This window comes from Phascolarctos cinereus, unplaced genomic scaffold, assembly GCF_003287225.1.
Source record: "Phascolarctos cinereus isolate Bilbo 61053 unplaced genomic scaffold, phaCin_HiC Scaffold_1;HRSCAF=81, whole genome shotgun sequence".
In the NCBI taxonomy this organism is placed as follows: Eukaryota; Metazoa; Chordata; class Mammalia; order Diprotodontia; family Phascolarctidae; genus Phascolarctos; species Phascolarctos cinereus.
In genome coordinates, this window is record NW_027555514.1 from 139,710,685 (window position 1) to 139,730,304 (window position 19,620).

Genomic DNA, 19,620 nt, shown 5'->3' on the forward strand with positions numbered 1-19,620 from the left:
AAAATATTTTCACAGTATTTTACTCATTTTCTCTGAGTTGTATCCCAATTATTACTATCCCAGGTTATTCAGTGACAATTTAAAATATTTTTCTTACTCCTTTTTAAAATTTTTTGTTAGCTTAGGCTCAATCTAATTTAACACACACTAGGTGGCAGTATTTGCTTGCTAGAAATTGTAAATTAGCTTTTTAGAAAAATGTTCCATGTACCTGCAAAACTTCCCTGGACTAGTTCAAAGGAATAATGAATTGGTAGGTTTGTCAGATGACAAATTCAGCTATCAAAGCTTTGTGGTCATTTCATTCCAGTAAAGTTGCATATTACCGTAAATTTCTCGTGTGTCCCCTTGATGGGAAATAGAAACTATTATGTGTATAGTTTTTCTCTTTTGATTAAAACTTGGTTCATTTTCTTTTTCTTGAAAAACTCACAGATTTTATATATTGACATTCTTTGTTTTAGGTGCCATATTAGCTTTCATGTTGGGATTATTTCATTTACAACTGGATGAATGTGAGGAACTTTATCGGAAGTTAGGAACAGATGTATTTACCCAGAATCTTATTGTTGGAACAGTCAAAATGGGGTGGAGCCATGCATTTTATAACAGTGAAACCTGGGAAAGAATACTTAAGTAAGTTGTCATTTCCATATGTCATTTTAGTAAATTTTTATTTGAAGTACTCAAAATGGATTCATGTTTGTTATCTTTTAGAAAAGGTGATTATGACTGGCTCTTAATGTAGTAATAAAATATCTTCAGAGAAAGTTGAATTTTGGTGGACTGATTTTAATTTATAATTATCCACAGAATGTCATGTAATTTTCACTGCAGTTGTCCTGATAAGTATAGTTTGAATCATTTGCAATGATTTTTCCCTTTTAAGTAATATTTAAGAGCATTAGAAACTACTTTTAGAATTTGCTAGTGATGATTTTTATTTAATAGATGTTAATCTACATGGTTTTCAAAATGATGTTGATATTGTTTTCTAAGAAGTTATGAAGTGTGTAAAAGTAGTATAAAATTGTTTCTAGAAGAAAAATTAATTTTTCTCTGTGCCCTCTAACTGCACAAATTAGTCTTCTTTTCCTCATAAGATTTGCTAATATTTTTGGTTATACATAGTTTAACTTTGCTAGCAGTCAGTTTCTTTTAAAATGATAATAGGTCACATATCGTAACACATTAAAGTTTAAGAAGTATTTTCCTCATAACACCCTTGTAAAGTTATATAGTGAACAGATCCTCATCCCTATTTACAGGTAAATAAACACTATGATCCAGAGCAGTGAAGTGATTTGCCTGGCTAATATAATTTATAAGTGGCAGAGCCAGGATGCATGCTTAAGTCACATAAAGTCAAGCCCATTGCCCTAAAACGTAAACAGAAAAAAAAACTCTTTGAAGGTTTCCTGTTTAGAACTTTAAAAAAGTTTATTATTATTTCATACTACTTGGAATTAGAGGTATGCTTACTTTTAAACCTACCATGTTAATTTAGGATTAATCTTAGCAGCCACATTTTCTCATCCTGATCAAATACTAAAAATAAGCAAGTGTGAAAACTAAAAACTAGAAAAACAGGTATTAAGGAGTACACTGGAGACCTGTAATAAGCTACTTCATATAAAAATAGCAAAGAAATAATAAAATTTTGGGTTAATTTCTATAATCCCATTGAGACTGAAGCAAAGTAAACTAAAATGTTTGCCTAACTCCTCATTATAGTGGTTTGTTGATTTTATTATTTTCGAGTTAATAGTGAAACCTGATTCCTGAATGTTTATCTGATAGACATTTATATAAAAAATTCTATATAGTATAGTAGTTGGAAATTTTGCAAAGCATTTTACATGTATTGTCTCATTTGATTCTTGTAAAAGGGTTGTGAAGTAGCTATACAATTATTATCCTTGTGTTTACAGATGAGGAAACTAAGGCTGAGAGTGACTATGCCAGTGGGTCACACAACTAGTACAGTGTCAGAGGTAGAATTTGAACTCATATTTTTCCTGAGCTCAATCCAGCTGCTGTTCTAATTATACCTCACTGCCTTCATTAATTATACTATCCAAATGAGGGTTTTTAGTTCAGTAGAATTCTTTATGCACACTAAGACAAACACTTTCAAAGCCCTTTATTGCTTAAGTCATATTTTTCTTAGAGAGCAATTACTCCAGCACCATTAGAGATGAGCTGAGCTGAAGTATGCCACTTAACTATCTCGGATTTGCATACTGAAGAAACCAGAGAAAAGGAGTTCTCCATTAAAAGAATGTCCAATTTATTACTGATCACAAAGGCCCAACCTAATGAACTCCAGGGCGTGATGCCAAGCCCAGTATAAGTGAACTCAGGTCCTTTTCAAAGTCTCTTTTACATTTAAACTAATATAAGATTTCTATATAAGAGGCTTGGGAAAAAAATGCCAAAACAGCACACAGATTATTCAGATGTGCACTGGTACTAAAATATATTAATATACAGTACAAAGTTTTATGCTCAATTCTTGGTCTTTAAAAAAATTACTTTTAAAATCTGCCACTAATAAGTTGATTACTCTTTCCCCCCCAAGTTCCCATTCACTTATTTTATCTTCTAAAGCCTTTCTTTTCCTGAAATTTAATCAGATGGCTCACATTTCCATAATGTAGGATAATATTAAATGTGATAGAAGGCAAATTTTAAAACTAACCTCAATTAATTAAATGAATACTTTGCTTACCAGATTCTCTAGATTATTCAACTAAGAAGCATCTACTCGGTATCTTTTATGTACGTGACTATGGGAATCCTTAAATGAAGTAGCTTTTTCTTTTTAGCAACTCAACATTCATCCTCCCTCTAGACAGAAATACTTGGGGCATAAAGAATTGTTTCATGTATTTTAGTCCTATCTCGCTTATTAAATTTTAAGCTTTATAAAGAGACATAGCTATTTTTGTTATGTCTTCATATTTTGGGGGTACAAACATATTGTTTAGCAAATACTTGTTCATATGTGATAGTTTAAAATGTAATCGCTTTTTAAATGCATTTTAAAATAGATTTTTATGTCACTTACATTTTTTAAATGAAATCACTTGGATATAATTTACTATTTGTTATTTTATAAAGGGATAGAATGGGATCTGATCTAATGATTGAAACAGCAAGAAATTCCAAATCTCCTAAGGTAAGTGTAGAGTCATATGACTGTGAAACTATAAGAAAATATTTTATTATTTATAAGTACTTTTTAAAGGAAAGAAATAACAGAGTTCTTCAGAATAACACTTTCTTCTGAATCCCAGTTCTAACTAGGCTTTGTAAATGTGTGATTTTAAAAAAACAGTATAAAGTGGTAAACTTTATGTTGGTCTAGAGTGGTGTAACAGAAAAAGCATTACATTCCAGGCCAACCTCAGTTCCTTTTTTAGTAGATCGAGGGGTTGCAATAGATATAATTTACCTAAATTTTAGCAAAGTATTTGAATCCTTTCACTTTTGATTATGATTGATTATTGACTGATTGATTGACTTATCGCTAATTGATTTTCTGGCCCACTCACTGAACAAACTTTCTGAAACCTTTGCATCCTTCCTCAAACCTCCCATAGTGCCCCTCTCCACCCTCTCAGCTGAGAACTTTGTCTCATATTTCACTAAAAAAAAAATGAGGGCATTTACCAAGAGCTCTCTTCTCATATCTCACATGATTCAGATGATTTTTTGCTGCTACCTCCTCCCTCACCTATCTTACATGAAGAAGTAGCCTTTCTCCTTACCAAGGCAAACACCTCTACATGCACAAGTGATCCTGTTCCATCACTTCTTCTCCAGCAGGTTGCTTCCTCTGTCATCTCCAGTCTTTTATTTATTGTCCATCTTTCCCTATCTACTAGCTGCTTTCCTACTGCCTTCAAATATGCCTGTGTCTCTCCTGTCCTCAGAGAACAGTCACATCTCCACTAGATATTGCCTCATATCTCTTTTCCCTTTCTTAGGTAAACTACAGTCAATGCTTCATCTTCATTTGTTCACACTCTCTTAACTCTATAGTCTGGCTTCTGACATCAACATCAAGAAACTGCTCTTTCCAAAGTTACTAGTGATTTCTCAATTGCCAAATCTGGTGGACTTTTCTCAATCCATATGTTATATATGTTAGCCATTGTATAGCCCATAGTTCCAAACTGCTCTCCGAAATGATTGGATCAGTTCACAACTCCACCAACAGTACTTTTGTGTCCCAGTTTTTCCACATCCCCTCTAATAGTTGTCATTTTCATTTTCTGTTATATTAGCCAATCTCATAGGTATACCTCATAGTTGTTTTAATTTTCATTTCTCTCATCAGTGATTTGGAGCATTTTTTCATATGACTATAGTAAGCTTTCATTTCTTCATCTGAAAACTGCCTGTTCATAGTCTTTGACCATTTATCAGTTAGGAAATGTCTTGTATTCTTATAAATTTGACTGCATTCTCTGTATTTTTGAGAAATGAGGCCTTTATCAGAGAAACTTGCTGTAAAAAATTTTTCACACTTAGGATTACTGTGCATTTCCTTTCATCCTATTTTCCCCATTTAGCCTTCTCTCTCTCCTTTCACCCTGTCCCACCTCAAAAGTGTTATGCTTCTGACCACTGCCTCCCCCAATTTGTCCTCTCTTCTATCAATCCCTCTCTCTTTCTCTTCTCCCCTTCCTCTCCTACTTTCTTGTCAGGTAAAATAGATTTCTATGACCAATTGAGTGTGTATGTTATTCCCTCTTTGAGCCATTTCCAGTGAGAGTAAGGTTCGAGTGTTGTCTGCCACCACCACCCTCTTCCCCTCCACTGTGAAAGCTCTTTAATGTCTCTTTTATATGAGATAATTTACCCCATTCTACCTTCCCCCTTCTCCCAGTGCATCCCTCTTTCTTGCCCCTTAATTTTTTTTTTTTAGATATCATCCCATCATAGCTCACACCTGTGCCCTTTATCCATGTTCACTCCTTACAATTGCCCGAATAAAGTTAAAGTTCTTAGGCTACAAGTATCATCTTCCCATGTAGGAGTGTAATCAGTTTAACCTTATTGAATCTCTTACGATTCTCTTTCTTGTTTATCTTTTTATGCTTCTCTTGAGTCTTGTATTTGAAAGTCAGATTTTCCATTTAGCTCTGATCTTTTCATCAGGAATACTTGAAAGTCTTCTATTTCATTAAGTACTCATTCTTTTCCCCTGAAGGATTATACTCAGTTTTGCTGGGTAGGTGATCATTGTAATCCTAGCTCCTTTGCCTTCTAGAATATCATATTCCAAGCCCTCCCTTCATTAAATGTAGATGCTGCTTGTGTTATCCTGACTGTGGCTCCATGACATTTGAATTGTTTCTTTTTCGCCACTTGTAATATTTTCTCCTTGACCAGGAGGCTCTGGAATTTGGCTCTAATATTCCTGGGAGCTTTTATTATGGTATTTGTTTTAGGAAGTGATCAGTATATTATTTCAGTTTCCATTTTACCCCCTGGATCTAAGCTAATGGGGCAGTTTTTCTTGATAATTTCTTGAAATATAATGGTTAGGCTTTTTCTTTGATCACCGCTTTCAAGTAGTCCAATCATTCTTAAGTTATCTCTCCTCAATATAATTTTCAGGTCAGTTGTTATTTCACATTTTCTTCTATTTTTTTTTCATTCTTTTGGTTTTGTTTTATTGTTTCTTGGTGTCTCTTGGAGCTATTAACTTCCACTTGCCTGATTCTAATATTTAAGAAATTATTTTCTTTGTTGAGTTTTTGTACCTCTTTTTCCATTTGGCCAGTTCTGCTTTTTAAGGAGTTCTTTTCTTCAGTGAATTTTTGTACCTCTTTTTCCATTTGACCAATTCTGTTTTTTAAGGAGGTCTTCTCTTCAGGAGATTTTTGTATATCTTTTTCCATTTGACCAGTTCTGCTTTTTAAGAGTTTTTTCTCTTCATTGGATTTTTGTGCCTCTTTCACCATTTGGTCTATTCTGTTTTTTAAAGTGTTACTTTCTTCAGTATTTTTTTTTGTGCCTCTTTTAATCAGCTGTTAACTCTTTTTTCATGATTTTCTTCCATCACTCTCATATCTTTTCCCAATTTTTCCTCTGTCTTCATGATTTTTTAAAATTGTTTTTGAACTCTTCTAGGAATTTTTGGTGGGCACAGCACAAGGGCTGAGACCAATTCACATTTTTCTTTGAGGCTTTGGATGAAGCTGTTTTGACTTTGTTGTCTTCTGAGTTTGTGTTTTGATCATCATTGTCACCATAGTAACTTTCTGTGGTCATGTTCTTTTCTTGTTGCTCATTTTTCCAGCCTATTTCTTGACTTTCAACTTTATGTTAAAGTTGGGCTATGCTCCCGGCATGGAGAAGGCACTGTCCCAAGCTTCAGGTTTTTGGTGTTGCTATTTTCAGAGCTAGTTCTGGGGGTCTGTAAGTTTTTAGTTCTTCCAAGGTGGTATGATCTAAGGAGAGGTGTGGTCACTGCTCTCCTGGCCTGTGGTCTGATCTGTGAATGACCACAAGCACTCTTTTCTACGCTAGAACTGTGATCAGGGTCCCAGCTCCCCTGCAGCCACACGCTCTAGTGTACTAGTGCTCCACCTTGCCCTGGGACTGTGACAAGGAGCCATGCATGGGCAGTGAAACAGAGTCCTGCACCCAGTGCCAGCAAAAGGTCCCCTTACTATCCATACGTTAAGAGTTACGGAAGCTGCCTGCTGCTGATTCAGTCACCCCCAAGCCTTGCTACAGGCTTGCTGGGGCACAGCCTGTGCTGGGCTGTGCTCCACTCTCATTTCAGTGAGACAGATCTTTTCTGCTGACCTTCTAAGTTGTCTTGGGCTGGAAAATTGTTTAACCTCATCCTTTTGTTAGTTCTGCCATTTCAGAATTCATTTTGAAACATTATTAAAGTTGCTCGGAAGGGAATTTGGGGGAGCCTAGGCAAGTCCCTACCTTTTCTCTGCCGTCTTAAGTATCCGAGTTGTTGTCTTTAGTTATAAGTGCCACTCTTTAGAAAGGACATTGAGAACCTGTAGGAGGGCAACTAGGAAGGTGAAAGGCCTTGATATTATGTCACTTGAGGAATAGTTCAACAAATATTTGACCTTGAGTTAGGAAGATTTATGAGTGATAGGATAGTTGTCTTTACATATTTGAAGGATTCTTTTTTAGAAAAGGAGTAGACCTGAATGGGTAGAAGTTGTACAAAGAGAGAGATTTATAGGTTGAAGTCAAAACTTTTAATAAGATCTATGCAAAAAAGGAAATTTGCAACTCAAAGAGGGAGTTCCTCCTTTCTGTGTCTTAAGGGGAAGCTAAATGATCATGTCAGTTAAGCTGTACAAAGGATTCTTGTTTAGGTATGTGTTAGATTGAATGGCCTCTGATATCCCTTCCAACTCTGAGATACTGGGACTTTGTCATTCTGAAAATAGAGATTCTTAGTCCAGGATTTGAGCTTAAAAAAAAAAAAGCTAGAAGCAGCAGAGGAAAGGAATGTCCAGAAAACAGGCCTTGTGCTTGTTTCATTAATAAAGTTTAGGTCAGAAATTGTGGTTTATAGGGAGAAGATTCCGTGAAGTTATTTCATTTAGCCAAAAATGATGTCTTACCACCAGCATAACTTTTGTTTTTTATATAGACATGTGATCAGAGGCAAACAATGTAGATTATTTTTTATAATATATTCCCCCTTATAAAAGAAAATGACTTTTTGGACTCACTATCAGTAAGATGAATACAACTTTGAAATATTCTTCTAGGAGCAGGTTTGGTTTTAACTTGATTCATCAAGTCTTTTTCACTAGGTTCATTTTATAACCAATGATACACAAATGGTAGTTTGTGAAAAGCAGGTAAGAATTGAAGAGTTAAGGAGTACAGGAAAGCAAATTGGTATTTGGAAAAAAAAATCTGCAACTATATTGCAGATAATCAGCATATTAAATAGTTTTTTAAATGTTTTACCAACTTAATTTACAACTTTTTGTCATAATTCCTTATTTCTAAAAGCTAGTGTTATCAGTCACACAATTTTTCTTTTCTTTTACAATTATTGTTGATTCACCATATTCCTAATGAATATAGTCTTAAAGAAATGAGTTTATAATATAGTTCATGTCAAAGATCATAAAGACTACTTTATAAAATGCTATTCTGAGTATAGTTATATTCCCTTTTAAAAATCAATTATGCACTGATTTTTAAAAAGTGTTTATTACTACTAATAACTGAATTATTATTAAAAAGTTTTAGAAATGTGTATTAGTGTGTGTTTCTTAAGTATCATTTTCGTATGGGCAAAACAATTCTTTGCTTGTATTTCTTATAGCCACTTTCTCAGAAGTATTGTTTTATTTCTCTATATACAAGCATATGTTAGATAAAACTCAAAAGTTTTCTATCTTATAAAGTTAATTCCCCAGAAGAAGTATCTTTATCTCAGTCCCTAGACAATTAGAGCCTTTGGATAGGTAATAGCTATTTTTCTTTTTAAATTTTTAATAGGTGGCAGCAGTAAGTACTCTTGTAAACAGAGGAGTAACACCAAAAGCGTTTGTGTTCAGAAACTATGGTCATTTTCCTGGAGTCACTTCACACTATTTAGGAGGATGTCATCACAAAATATGGCAAGCTATTCGAGCATCATCTGCTGCACCTGGTTACTTTGCAGAATGTGTATTAGGAAATGACCTTCATCAGGTAAGTTTTAACTTGAATAATTATATATGTTAATTTTAAAAACTAAGGAAATTACTGAACTTAAACCCAAAACATTGGGGAAGGGGAATGGAAGAGAGTCACTATAGCTTTCATAGGGCTTTATAAAGTTTTTTGTAAGACTATGTAATGGCCAAATAACTAAAACATTCATTTGTTTTAATAAACTTGTGAGCTTCACACATTATTTTATTTAGAACTGATTAATGCTCAACAGTAAAAAAAAATGATAAAAAAATATGAAGTGATGATGAGTGTTTGACTTTGTACATGGGGTAAAGATTTATAGTGAATTCGATTTCTTGACATCCAGCACAGATAACGGGCACATAGTGGATTCTTAATTGTTGAGTTTTGATTGATTAATTGGCACTCCTTGTTCTCTTTGTTTCAATAAACAATTCAACTTAATAAACCTATAAATTTAAACACCAAATAATTTGTTATACTAAATTAAGGTTGAATGGTTACATAAAATGAAAAATGCTCTTAAAAATAGAAGGGTTTTTTTTTGGTAGTCTTATTCTATACCATAAAAAGCTTCTTCTTTCTATCATTTTTCCCCTTTGTAACATAAACATGTTAACATCTCGTTGTAGAAAATCAAGGTAAAGTCAGTAAAATATTTGAGCTTTCTGATGTTTAAAAAAACTTAATTTTTTAAAAACAACCTTTTTTCTGTAGAACATTGAGATATTTTATTGAATTCAGAGTAGCTTTAAATGAGGCCTCACAACATGACACTTACTAGCTGTGTGACCCTGGACAAGTCACTTAACCCCAGTTGCCTAAAATGAGAAAATTTTTTTTAAAAAAAGAGGCCTCACGTATAACTGAAGCATTTTTTCTTGCTTCTGTAGAATTCAAAAGCGATCCAAAAGAAAACTGATTAACATTAAGCCATGTTAATATGTGACGCCTTTGCCAATTCTTGTCATGAATTCTACTAACATTGAAGAAGTACTCTTGTTATAGCTAAGTATCACATTCTCCTCATCTCTTAAAGTACTTTATTTCCACATCTAAAGATACCTTTAAAAGGTATCATCTGAGAAAGATATTTCCTTTACTTCATATCTTTGTCTTCTTGAGACTGATATGCTCCTTTTAGTGAGAGAACTAAATAAGATTCCATTTATCTCTACAGTGTACCTCAATCATTTCTTAGTTTAATGTATCAGTCATTGTTGAGTTATACAAGTCACTTCCCTTTCTTCTTTCCTCCACCTCCTCCATTGGGAGCATTAACTCTCTAGGCATTTATTTCTAGCATGGATTTTTTTGCTAAGATTACTTAAAATAGCCTTTTCACTTAAATAGTAGTAAGCAGCTTACAGTTTCCGTTGATCATAATATTTATGGAATATCAGAAAGAATTATATAATACATTTGTTTGAATAGAAGCATATCATTAAGTAGCATTGCTTAAAACTTATCAAAAAGCCATTATTCTGTCTATGTTAAACTTAATCATTTTTACTCAAAGCCTTTAACTTAAGAGATTGGGTGCTGTAATGCTTCTTATATATAATGCTCAAATAGTCTTGAAATTATACTGTCTAAAGTATGCAAAGTGTTTATAAGATTTTTTAAAGTTGCAAGTTTCTATGGGATAATCCTTTATACTTAGCATCCTTTGTAAGCTTGGCTTTTAAAAGAAAATAAATGTCTATGTAAGATTGGTTGGAATTTAACATGTTAAAATGTTTTGATTACAAAAATATATACCACGAAATCTTTACTTGCATGTTTTTAGAATACCCCAACTTGGGGGACAAGGAGGTGGTGTGGAAAGAGTCCTGTTATAGTCTTCAAAATTAAATCATTCATATAATGTGCCATCCTTTGTAGATTACATTTCTTGAATGTTTGTAATACCAGAAGGAAGAATTTTATTTGGAATAATTCCTAAAACCTTTAATAGTTTTGCATTTTATCAGAAGAGGCAATACAGATATTTATTAATCTTAAAATGAAATATAGTATACTTAATATCAAAATTATATATAAGTTCATTCATAACTCTTTGGGTTATGAAATCTAAAATATGGTGTTCCTATAATCAGTTTTTACTTATGCTAAACTGTTTATGAAAGTCTAGAATGATGAGAAATTATATCTAAGAGCTAAATTTACTCCAAGATGTACACTGCAGTGTACAACTTGGAAGTCTCTTTTGGTAACCTATGTCTGAGTTTAATTATTGTGCTAAGAATTTATTTAATTTCACTGTGTCACAGAATCATAGCATTTTTGAATCGTAGTGCTGGAACAGATCTTACAGATCATTTGGTCCAGTTTTGTTGTTCTTTAAGAATGCATAGCAAATTAATAGGAGAGTGAGGATTAGAACCCAAATCTACCTTCTCTCAGTCCAGTTTCACACTCTAGTTTAACTATTCCCTTAGAAAATATCTAATGGTTTTCAGTAATCAACATATCTCATTATTGCTCTTGCTTTAATATCCTAATTAATTGTTTTTAGGGTTTCATTTCATAGTTGACCACTTTGGTGAATTTAGTCATAACCTTTGAAATCCAAAATCCATTCTGAGCTTTATTAGATGAAAATGAAGTTTTAATATGATCTTTATATATGCACAGCACATATAACTTAGGACAATTAAGTGACTTAAAAATTGAAGCACTTAATTGTAATATAGTCTATATTAATATGTAGAATACATTATTGTGGGAAAAGATTTGTACGATGTGTGAGAAATCTTACAGTTGTTACTTGGATATTTTCCTCTTCATATATACTTTCCCACCTTTCACAGTTTGAGGAGACAATTTCTGTGAATTTTATTAATAGAATTTTGCTACAAATTTAATTTGAAACCTTGGTAATTATACTTCAATACATTTTGAAGTCTGTAGCAACTTGATTTCTAAAAATAAAAAAAAGAGTACTTAAGCTTTGTTCACATTTCTTCAGCTGTTCTTACCAAGAAATGCCACCTGGATAAACATGCTCATGCCTGTTGTCAAAAGCTGAATCTTGAGAAGTTTTCTTGGTTCACCTAGGTAGGAGCTGCAAGTAGAAGTAATTTTCCTGCATAAAATCCTACCTCAACTCCAAATTTTAGCTACTAAAATGGAATAAATTATACAAGTAATACATTTAATATGGTTGCCAGTTCACTTTTCAAATTTAGTGGGAAAATGCTTTTGGTTCTGGGAAAAAGATTCTTTGCTGGTGATTAAATGTAAAATTAGATATACATAAAATAATTATTACAAGAAGTATTTTTCTATATGGAAAATAGTAGGTTTAGTTTCCTTTATTTTGATTCATGCTGACCCCAATCTTCCTTTATCCTGTGGGTATTATAAACTCTTGCACATATCCAAGACATAACGAAGAACCTCCCAAGAATTGTAAAATTTGAAGGGCTGCTGTTTACTTCTTGTAGTACTCATGAACACAAATGATATTGCCAAGATTGCTAATTGATAAGAAAGGAAAAGGAAGTGAAACTGATGCTGTAGGGCAGTACTTTCTAAGCACTGCAACTCTCTCCCTACTTTTTTTCATGAACAAAAAAAGTCATGCCCTTTCACTTTTTATAGGACAATCTATGCAAAAAAAAAGTCACTTCAAAAATTAAGCAATAACATTTTAAGCCATTGATTTTTAATAAATTTTGAACTGTAACCATTTTCTAGTTATTTCAAAATTTTAAAAGCTGTGGATGTTTTTTGGAAACTAGCTTTTTATATTGGACTTAACTAAAATTAATTCTGCTTAGAATTTTAACAGGTATGGAGGGTGCATTTAACTTCCATACAAAGATCATTTAATATCAAGTTTGCGTATTTCCTATCCAAGTGCTTGCAGCAGTTGGATGGCACAATTTGTATGTCATGTTACTGAAAGTAATGGTGGTATGTCATACCCAAATTGACATTTGGTATACATCAATTCAAATTTGACCTTATGTGCACATGCTGTATTAAATAGTTGAGGTACATTCATTGTCATTTGGAGCAAATTCTCAGTGTTAGTCTTGTTTTTGTTTACTGATTTGAATGTTGTTCTTATTTGATATAAAGTAGATATTATAATTTGGAATTATGCTGGAAAATGTCCACTAATTTTAGCACCATTATCTGCCCCCTAACTCCCCTTAAGCAGTGAGGATATTTAGAAATCTGTGCTCTAAGGCATGTTAGTGAAATAAATATTAGGAGTATAGGTATCAGTTTCATCGTGTAGCTGATCACAAGGAAGGGCTTCAAAAAAGAAAGGCAGGATTGAAAATATTTAATTAAGAAGATACATGTTTAGCAATAGGTTTTGGATTTCTAGACCCCAGATTAAAAAAAGGATTTGGGCCAGTGATGGAGTGTTCCTGAGAAGAGTGTAATACAAAATCCATTTGCCCAGAGTTTTGCAAAGCTAATCAAAAGGACTTTAAACTGAAAATGAAGGGAAGTGGAAAATCTGTCTTCTTATGGCCCCCAAGGTAGGTACTATATAGAGAATAAGTATAATGTAAGAAAACTAGCAGTAGAAACACACAGAAATTCACTGGAAATAAAATTTAATATTAGTAATAAAACTGATTTCCGTGGATATTGATATACAAATGCACAAAATAAAGATAAGAAATAATGTGAATGAGAAATCCTAATATTAAAGAAGCATATTTGATCTTAGTATTATAAGGAATTTATGGAATGAGATCTATGATTAGAATATAAAAGAATAGATAAAAGGAGTGGGTATAGGCAGAGCAGTGTTGTATATAAAGATGATGCGTAGTGGAGAACAATTTGGGTAAAGATTGATAGATGAAGAAACAAAAGGGATATCATCAGCAGAAAATACTACAGATTATCTGGATAGGAGAAAGAGATTTGAATATGAAAATAGTTAACAAATGTAGCACTAAAGTATCTTATACAATAATGATAGTAGATTTCAGTTAACTAGACAACCATCAGAATATCTCTTTTGCTAAATACAGAGCAAATAATGATTCTTGATTTGATGTAGTGATTCCTTCAAAAGCAAGAGGAAGTAATAACGGCAATTGTTATTTTATTCTTTAAAATGGGGAAAAATAGATAAATTAAGGGAAAGGGGTGGGGTATCAGAGCATGGGGTTGGGACCATTGTGTAGGGTGGTTGGAATGATGACAATGAACAAAAGAGAGAAGATGGAGCTTCTTTGTTCTTATTTTTCTTCTGTTTTCTCTGCTGAGAAGAACCAGCTTTAGACTAAAAAGGACAGAACAAAAATGATTAAAAGCTAGCTGAAACCCAAGATAAATAGGGAGACAGTAAGTTAACACTTGGCTGTCCTTCTTATATTCAAGTAACCAAGCCCAGATGAACTACATCCCAGGGTACTGAATGAACTAACGAATGTAATTGCTGATCTTTCAACGATTATTTAGCATATGCCACAGTACCAGAGTAGGACAAATGTCCAGATTCTCAGAAGAGGGAAGAGAATGGAATCTGCAAATCATAGACCACTGATACTTGGTTTTGATTCTAATTTGACTGGAAAATTCTAAGATGGATTATTAAAAGGGATCTTAGTGTCTTATCTAAAAACAGACATAGTGATTCTGAAGAGCCAGCATAGCTTTAAGTACAGGCCATAGCAGACTAAATTCATTTCCTTTTTTAATAGGGTTACCAGGCAAACAGATTTAAGGAATCTGTAGCCACAGTTTAGTTTGATTTTAGCAAAACATTTGACAAAATCTCTCATACTATTCTTATGGAAAGGTGAAGAGATGTGGAATACACAGTGATACAGTTAGGTAGATTTGGAACTAGTTTGATGGCCAAATCCAGAGAGTGGTAATTGGTTCAATGTCAGCTTGGATTGTGATCTCTAGTGGAGTACCTCAGGGATCTATTTAAATTAAACTGCTGTTTACATTTTTATCAGTGACTTGGATAAAGACATAAATTGTTTTTATATTCTTAGATGGCACACAGCTAGTTGGGGCTAGTTAACATATTAGGTAACAGAAGCAAGATCCAAAAAGGTCTCAATAGCCTAGAAGCCAAATTTAATAAAAATGGCTTTTAATAAGAATAAACGTGAAGTCTGAAATTTGGGTTAAAAAAATCAGCGTTTAAAAAATAGAGTTGTGGCTAGACAACATCCCTTCTGAAAGAAGATCTTGATGTTTTAATGGACTACAAGCTCAATAAGAGTCAGCAGTGAAATGGAAGCCAAAAAAGCTGCTATCTTAAGCTGCATTGTGAAGCATAGTGTCCAGCATTTGGGGCATGATAGTTCTACTATATTTTGACCTACAGATCAAACCACATCTGGAATCTGTGTTCAGTTCTGACTGCTCCACTCTAGGAAGGGCATTGATAAGCTGACCTAGGTGATTAAATGTAAATAAATGTAAATATAGATAAGTGTAAGTTCAAAATTGGGGTACTCAGAATTTGTGGCTTCAGAAAATGAAGCTCTGATTTTAATATTGACTTTTTGATGCATAGATTGGTCCATTAACTCCTTTCATTGCTAGAAGTTGCAGTCCATCCAATGCTTTCACCTTCTTGATTTTTATACATTTCCTCCCATAAGTTCTCTACAGAAGGTCTACCCCATGCCCTGAAGTCCTTTCTCTTCTTTTAATATTTCTGCAGCTTTCAGGTTATTCATCTCCTATCTCTAGTTAATGATTAGCCCAACATATTGATTAACCCAATTAAAATTGAGAGAGTTCTGGAAAAATAGAATAATACTATCATTGATTACGTATTTTAGATACCCTCAATGATTTGACCTTTTCAAAATAGTAGCATTGACATATCTTAAGATACTGGCTTTGAAAGTGAGTCATTATAGAGGCAGATTTTGGGGTGTTTTTTTATGGAAATGGTTGATGTTTTTGTTTTTAGTAGCGATAGTATTTAAATTTTCTTGCAGTTATATTTCCTGAGGCCTAAAGAAAACTTCTAATAAACAGCTGTATGTGTGATAACACCAAACCATACTGATGGCCAGGAGAGACAGCTGTGGTGTATGATGGAAAGAGCCCTGCACTAGGACTTAGGAGACCTGAGTCTGCTGCTAACTGTGAGGCCTTTGGCAATTCATTGAATTCTTCGAGGTCTCAGTTTCATCATGTGTAAAATAAGAATTGGACCAAATAATTCCTGCTATAGACAAAGGTCTGTGATGTAGAAATACGAATTTTGCTTTTCATTGTTTTTTGATGGATTCGGCCAACAGATCTTTAGTCTCCCCTTTTGATTCATTTTACCATGCAAAGGTGGCTTTCTTAATTTATTTTTTCATTCTTATAAGGGAAATGAGCACTCTTAAAATATACAGTTTTAAAAATACTAACATCTGACAAATTTCGTGTTTTACTATAAAGCTTTAAAAATAATTTGCATTTTAAAATAGTATTATAGTCTGGAAGTATGTGACTTTAAATGTTTTCATATGGCAAATTTATTTTTCAGTGTCATCCCAATCTCTAACTGAAGATGAGTGAATGAATCAGGACATTTTTTTCTCAGATTAATGACCATCTGGAAATAAGTGATAGTCTAAGAAAGTCAAGATCTATTAACCCTGTGTGATTATTAATCCTTAGGAAGGCTCTGATAACTATTGCTGTAATCATCTAAATATACATTAAGAGCAATTATTAATAACAATAGCTTACATTTCAAGGAAATCTTTCCTATGAATTTTTAGCATAAATTATGTGCTTGAGAATAATGATGTACATCAGTTATCCATTGTAACATTGTATAAACATGCCATTATTTTAAGGGGAAAAAAGTGAATCTAATCAATTTTTCAAGTTAATTTCATATTTTAATTCTTTTAAAAGAAATTATTCTCTTTGAAAAAGATTATTTTAATTGAATTTGATGTTTTTTCTGAGACTTGCTAATATTTAATACATTTTTGTATTCATATATTTTAAAAGAATAACTTACTAAAATAGGTTGTCACATGAATGCTAGACTGATTTTTTTCTATTGTTTGTTTTAACTGAAGCAATTTCACACTTGACATTTATTTATTTTTTAAAGTTTATTTGTTAAAGTTATTTCAAAAACTTCCTGGATAAGAAACTGATTTTACAGTTTAGCTTCCTTAGTTATATGGTTATGTTATTTAATATCATAGTTTGATTGAAGTAGTTAGAAAATAAAATACTAAAGTGTAAGAAAATCTCACTGATCCATATTCCAGTAATTTAGAATTTCTTATTATTTGGAAAGGGCCTTAGCTTGTGTCACAAACATATTGAACAAGTAGACAAAATGTAGGTGGTAGTAATGCATTTTTACCAAATAAAATAAGTTCCTTCAAGCACTTTAAAAATGAGCAATAACGATTTGTGAATCAGTCTTATATATTCTCAAAGGGTCTCTTATGGCCCTTTACTAGGAAACACTTTTTAAACCTAGATAACTTCTAGAAAGTCAAAGTAACTAATAAAATTATTTATTATACATATTATGTATTTTGATTTATCTGAATTACTGGCATTTTACAGTGTTAGAAGCTATAAAATCTGGTAAAAAAAATGGCCTTTAAAAATAAACATTTTTATCTAGTTTTAAATAGTATTGATTCTTAATCTGTGAGATGTATCCAGTGCCCTCTTTGTTATGCATTAAAGTTTGGTGCTGAAAGCAAGTTTTTACTTGAAATTATTTTTAACGATTCTAAGTTACAGGAGAATTGTTGATTAGCATTGAGGGGGGCATTTCCTCTTGGGAAAGTCACCACACTAATGAAATTAGAACCCCAGACAAAAAGAAAACATTGAATTCCTTTGTAGGTAAATATAATTTAAGTTTTATTCTGAAGTTCTTTTTAAGAAGATGTTTAACTTAATCTTTTGGCTTTTTTCCCTCTTTTGTAAAATGGTGCTGTTAATTTAGGAGTTGAATATCCATTACTTTTCAACTAGGAATTATTTCAGTACCTATTGTCTTAATTTTGAGCATAAAAAGCCGTGGCTAGCTACTAATATGAAAAAATGTATTCTGAATTGATAGTAAAATCATGACAAGTAGAAAAGACAAAGGAAGGGAAATAGAAAACCCAAAAGGCGTATAAGCTAACTAAAAAAATCAAAAAAGGTCTTCTTTCAACAATACTATTACTTCCCTTGGGTGTCACTGATGGATTTTCCCAGCCAGTGCAGTGTACCAGCATGTAGGCTTTTTGGGGGGGGGGGGGGCGGGAGTCGAATTCACCTCATTTGCATCAAAAGAATTAATAGAAAACTGTCTGAACTTTTTTGCTATCTACTTCAAATGTGAGGGCTTTGAGATGAACCCCTGCTTTAGTCCTTGGGGCTACAAGACCTGTTGTGAGACTCCCTATGGCTAAAACCCTGCCTAGAGTTTCATCTGCCAGCAGCTAGCTAGCATTGTTATATTCCGTTGATTTTTATATTGTCCCTACTTAGACAGTTTTCATCTTTTGACTTCATGCTAAAGTTGTTCCACATTTGAGTGTTAAAGTACAGAATTGGTTAAGGGTAAAAGCAGAAGCATGGCAGAAAAGAATAACTTTGAGAAAGAAGCATAATCCAGGGGAAGAAGCATGAAACTACAGAATCTTGGAGCTAGAAGGGATAAGACTTGTAGAGGTAAAGTGACTTCCCCAAAGCCATATAATGAGTTACTTTCTGAGTTACAACTAATTCTCCTAATTCCTAGTCCTATTCTCTTCCCTCTATACCACTTTCCAAAGGAGAAGGAACTTTTTAGAGATGAGGAAACTTCACTCTAGTGAGTTTTAAGTGATTTCCTGAGTTTCATATAGCTAATTAGAGACAGAACTGGAACTAAAGCTCAGGTTGTGTTAACTCCCTGTCATGTGCTCGTCCCACTGGGCCACATTATCCTGTAATCACATGTATTAGAAATCAAGGGGCCTCCAGTCTAGATGCATTTTTAGCCACTAAAATTGTTTGTCTTTATTTTAGTCATGTCATACTCATAATCTTTTGGTCTTTTTTAGCTAGTAAAAAGATGATTTAGATATTATGAGATAAGTGAAAATGTTTAGGTTTTTTGGAGGGGGAAAAGCATTATATATAACCAGAGTAGCATGGTTTCAATAAACATGTGGTATTCTGGTTGAGTTATACCTCCTTCTATCTCTGTAATAGCATTTAGTAAATAATTTGGAATATTTTCATTTTAAATTTTGAAATATTACCAGCTCACAAATTGGGAATAAGGAAGAGGAATACTTTTGAAGAAAGGATGTTCTACTTGCCTATTGGGTAAATCCTTCAGGATTCTTGACTTACCTGTGTGCCATCCCATGCTGTGCCACTTTCTTGCTTGCAGCAAAGTAAAGCTTACTAAATTCATGGAATTCTACTTTTTAAAATTGAGATCTCAGAAAAGTAACACTTCCAGCAAATTGACACTTCAAGCAGTGAAACGTGAGGCAGAAAGCAGACGCGTGTGTGTGGTGTGTGTGTGTGTGTGTGTGTGTATAAACAAAAGACATCACTCCTATATAGAAAGTAATGGAGGAGAAGCTACCTAGTGGAAGCAGGACAAAGAAGAAAATCTAATAAAATGAGGAAATTTGAAGGAGGCAGCTTTTAAAAGCAGAAGGAAAAATCTGAAAGGAAAACAGAAGAATGGTTACAAGCTCACAAGGAAAGACACGTGAAACAAGTGATGGTGAAAAGAGGCAACAATACAGATGTTTGAGACAATTTAGCATATATTCTTGAAAGTGTGAGTTCTTTTTCCTCATTCCCCAAGTAAACAATACAATCTGATAGAAAGGTGGGTACAATTTCACAAGAGGACAAAGTGAAGGATTACACGATAGCTTCATTTAAATAATAAAGGAAGTGACCAGAACATGGGAGATGATTATCCTGGTAAGAGCACATCTGGGT

At 33.2% G+C, this 19,620-nt stretch overlaps 1 protein-coding gene across 1 annotated transcript in view; it reads left to right on the forward strand.

The window, feature by feature from the left end:
* The window catches only part of PNPLA8 (patatin like domain 8, phospholipase A2), a 45,046-nt gene that overhangs the window by 17,497 nt on the left and 7,929 nt on the right, over nt 1-19,620 (forward strand). Inside the window, exons 6-8 of the mRNA XM_020984628.2 lie at nt 465-636; nt 3,124-3,181; nt 8,515-8,709. Of these exons, the coding sequence (XP_020840287.1) occupies nt 465-636; nt 3,124-3,181; nt 8,515-8,709 (425 nt within the window). The remainder of the gene's footprint in view (nt 1-464; nt 637-3,123; nt 3,182-8,514; nt 8,710-19,620) is intronic.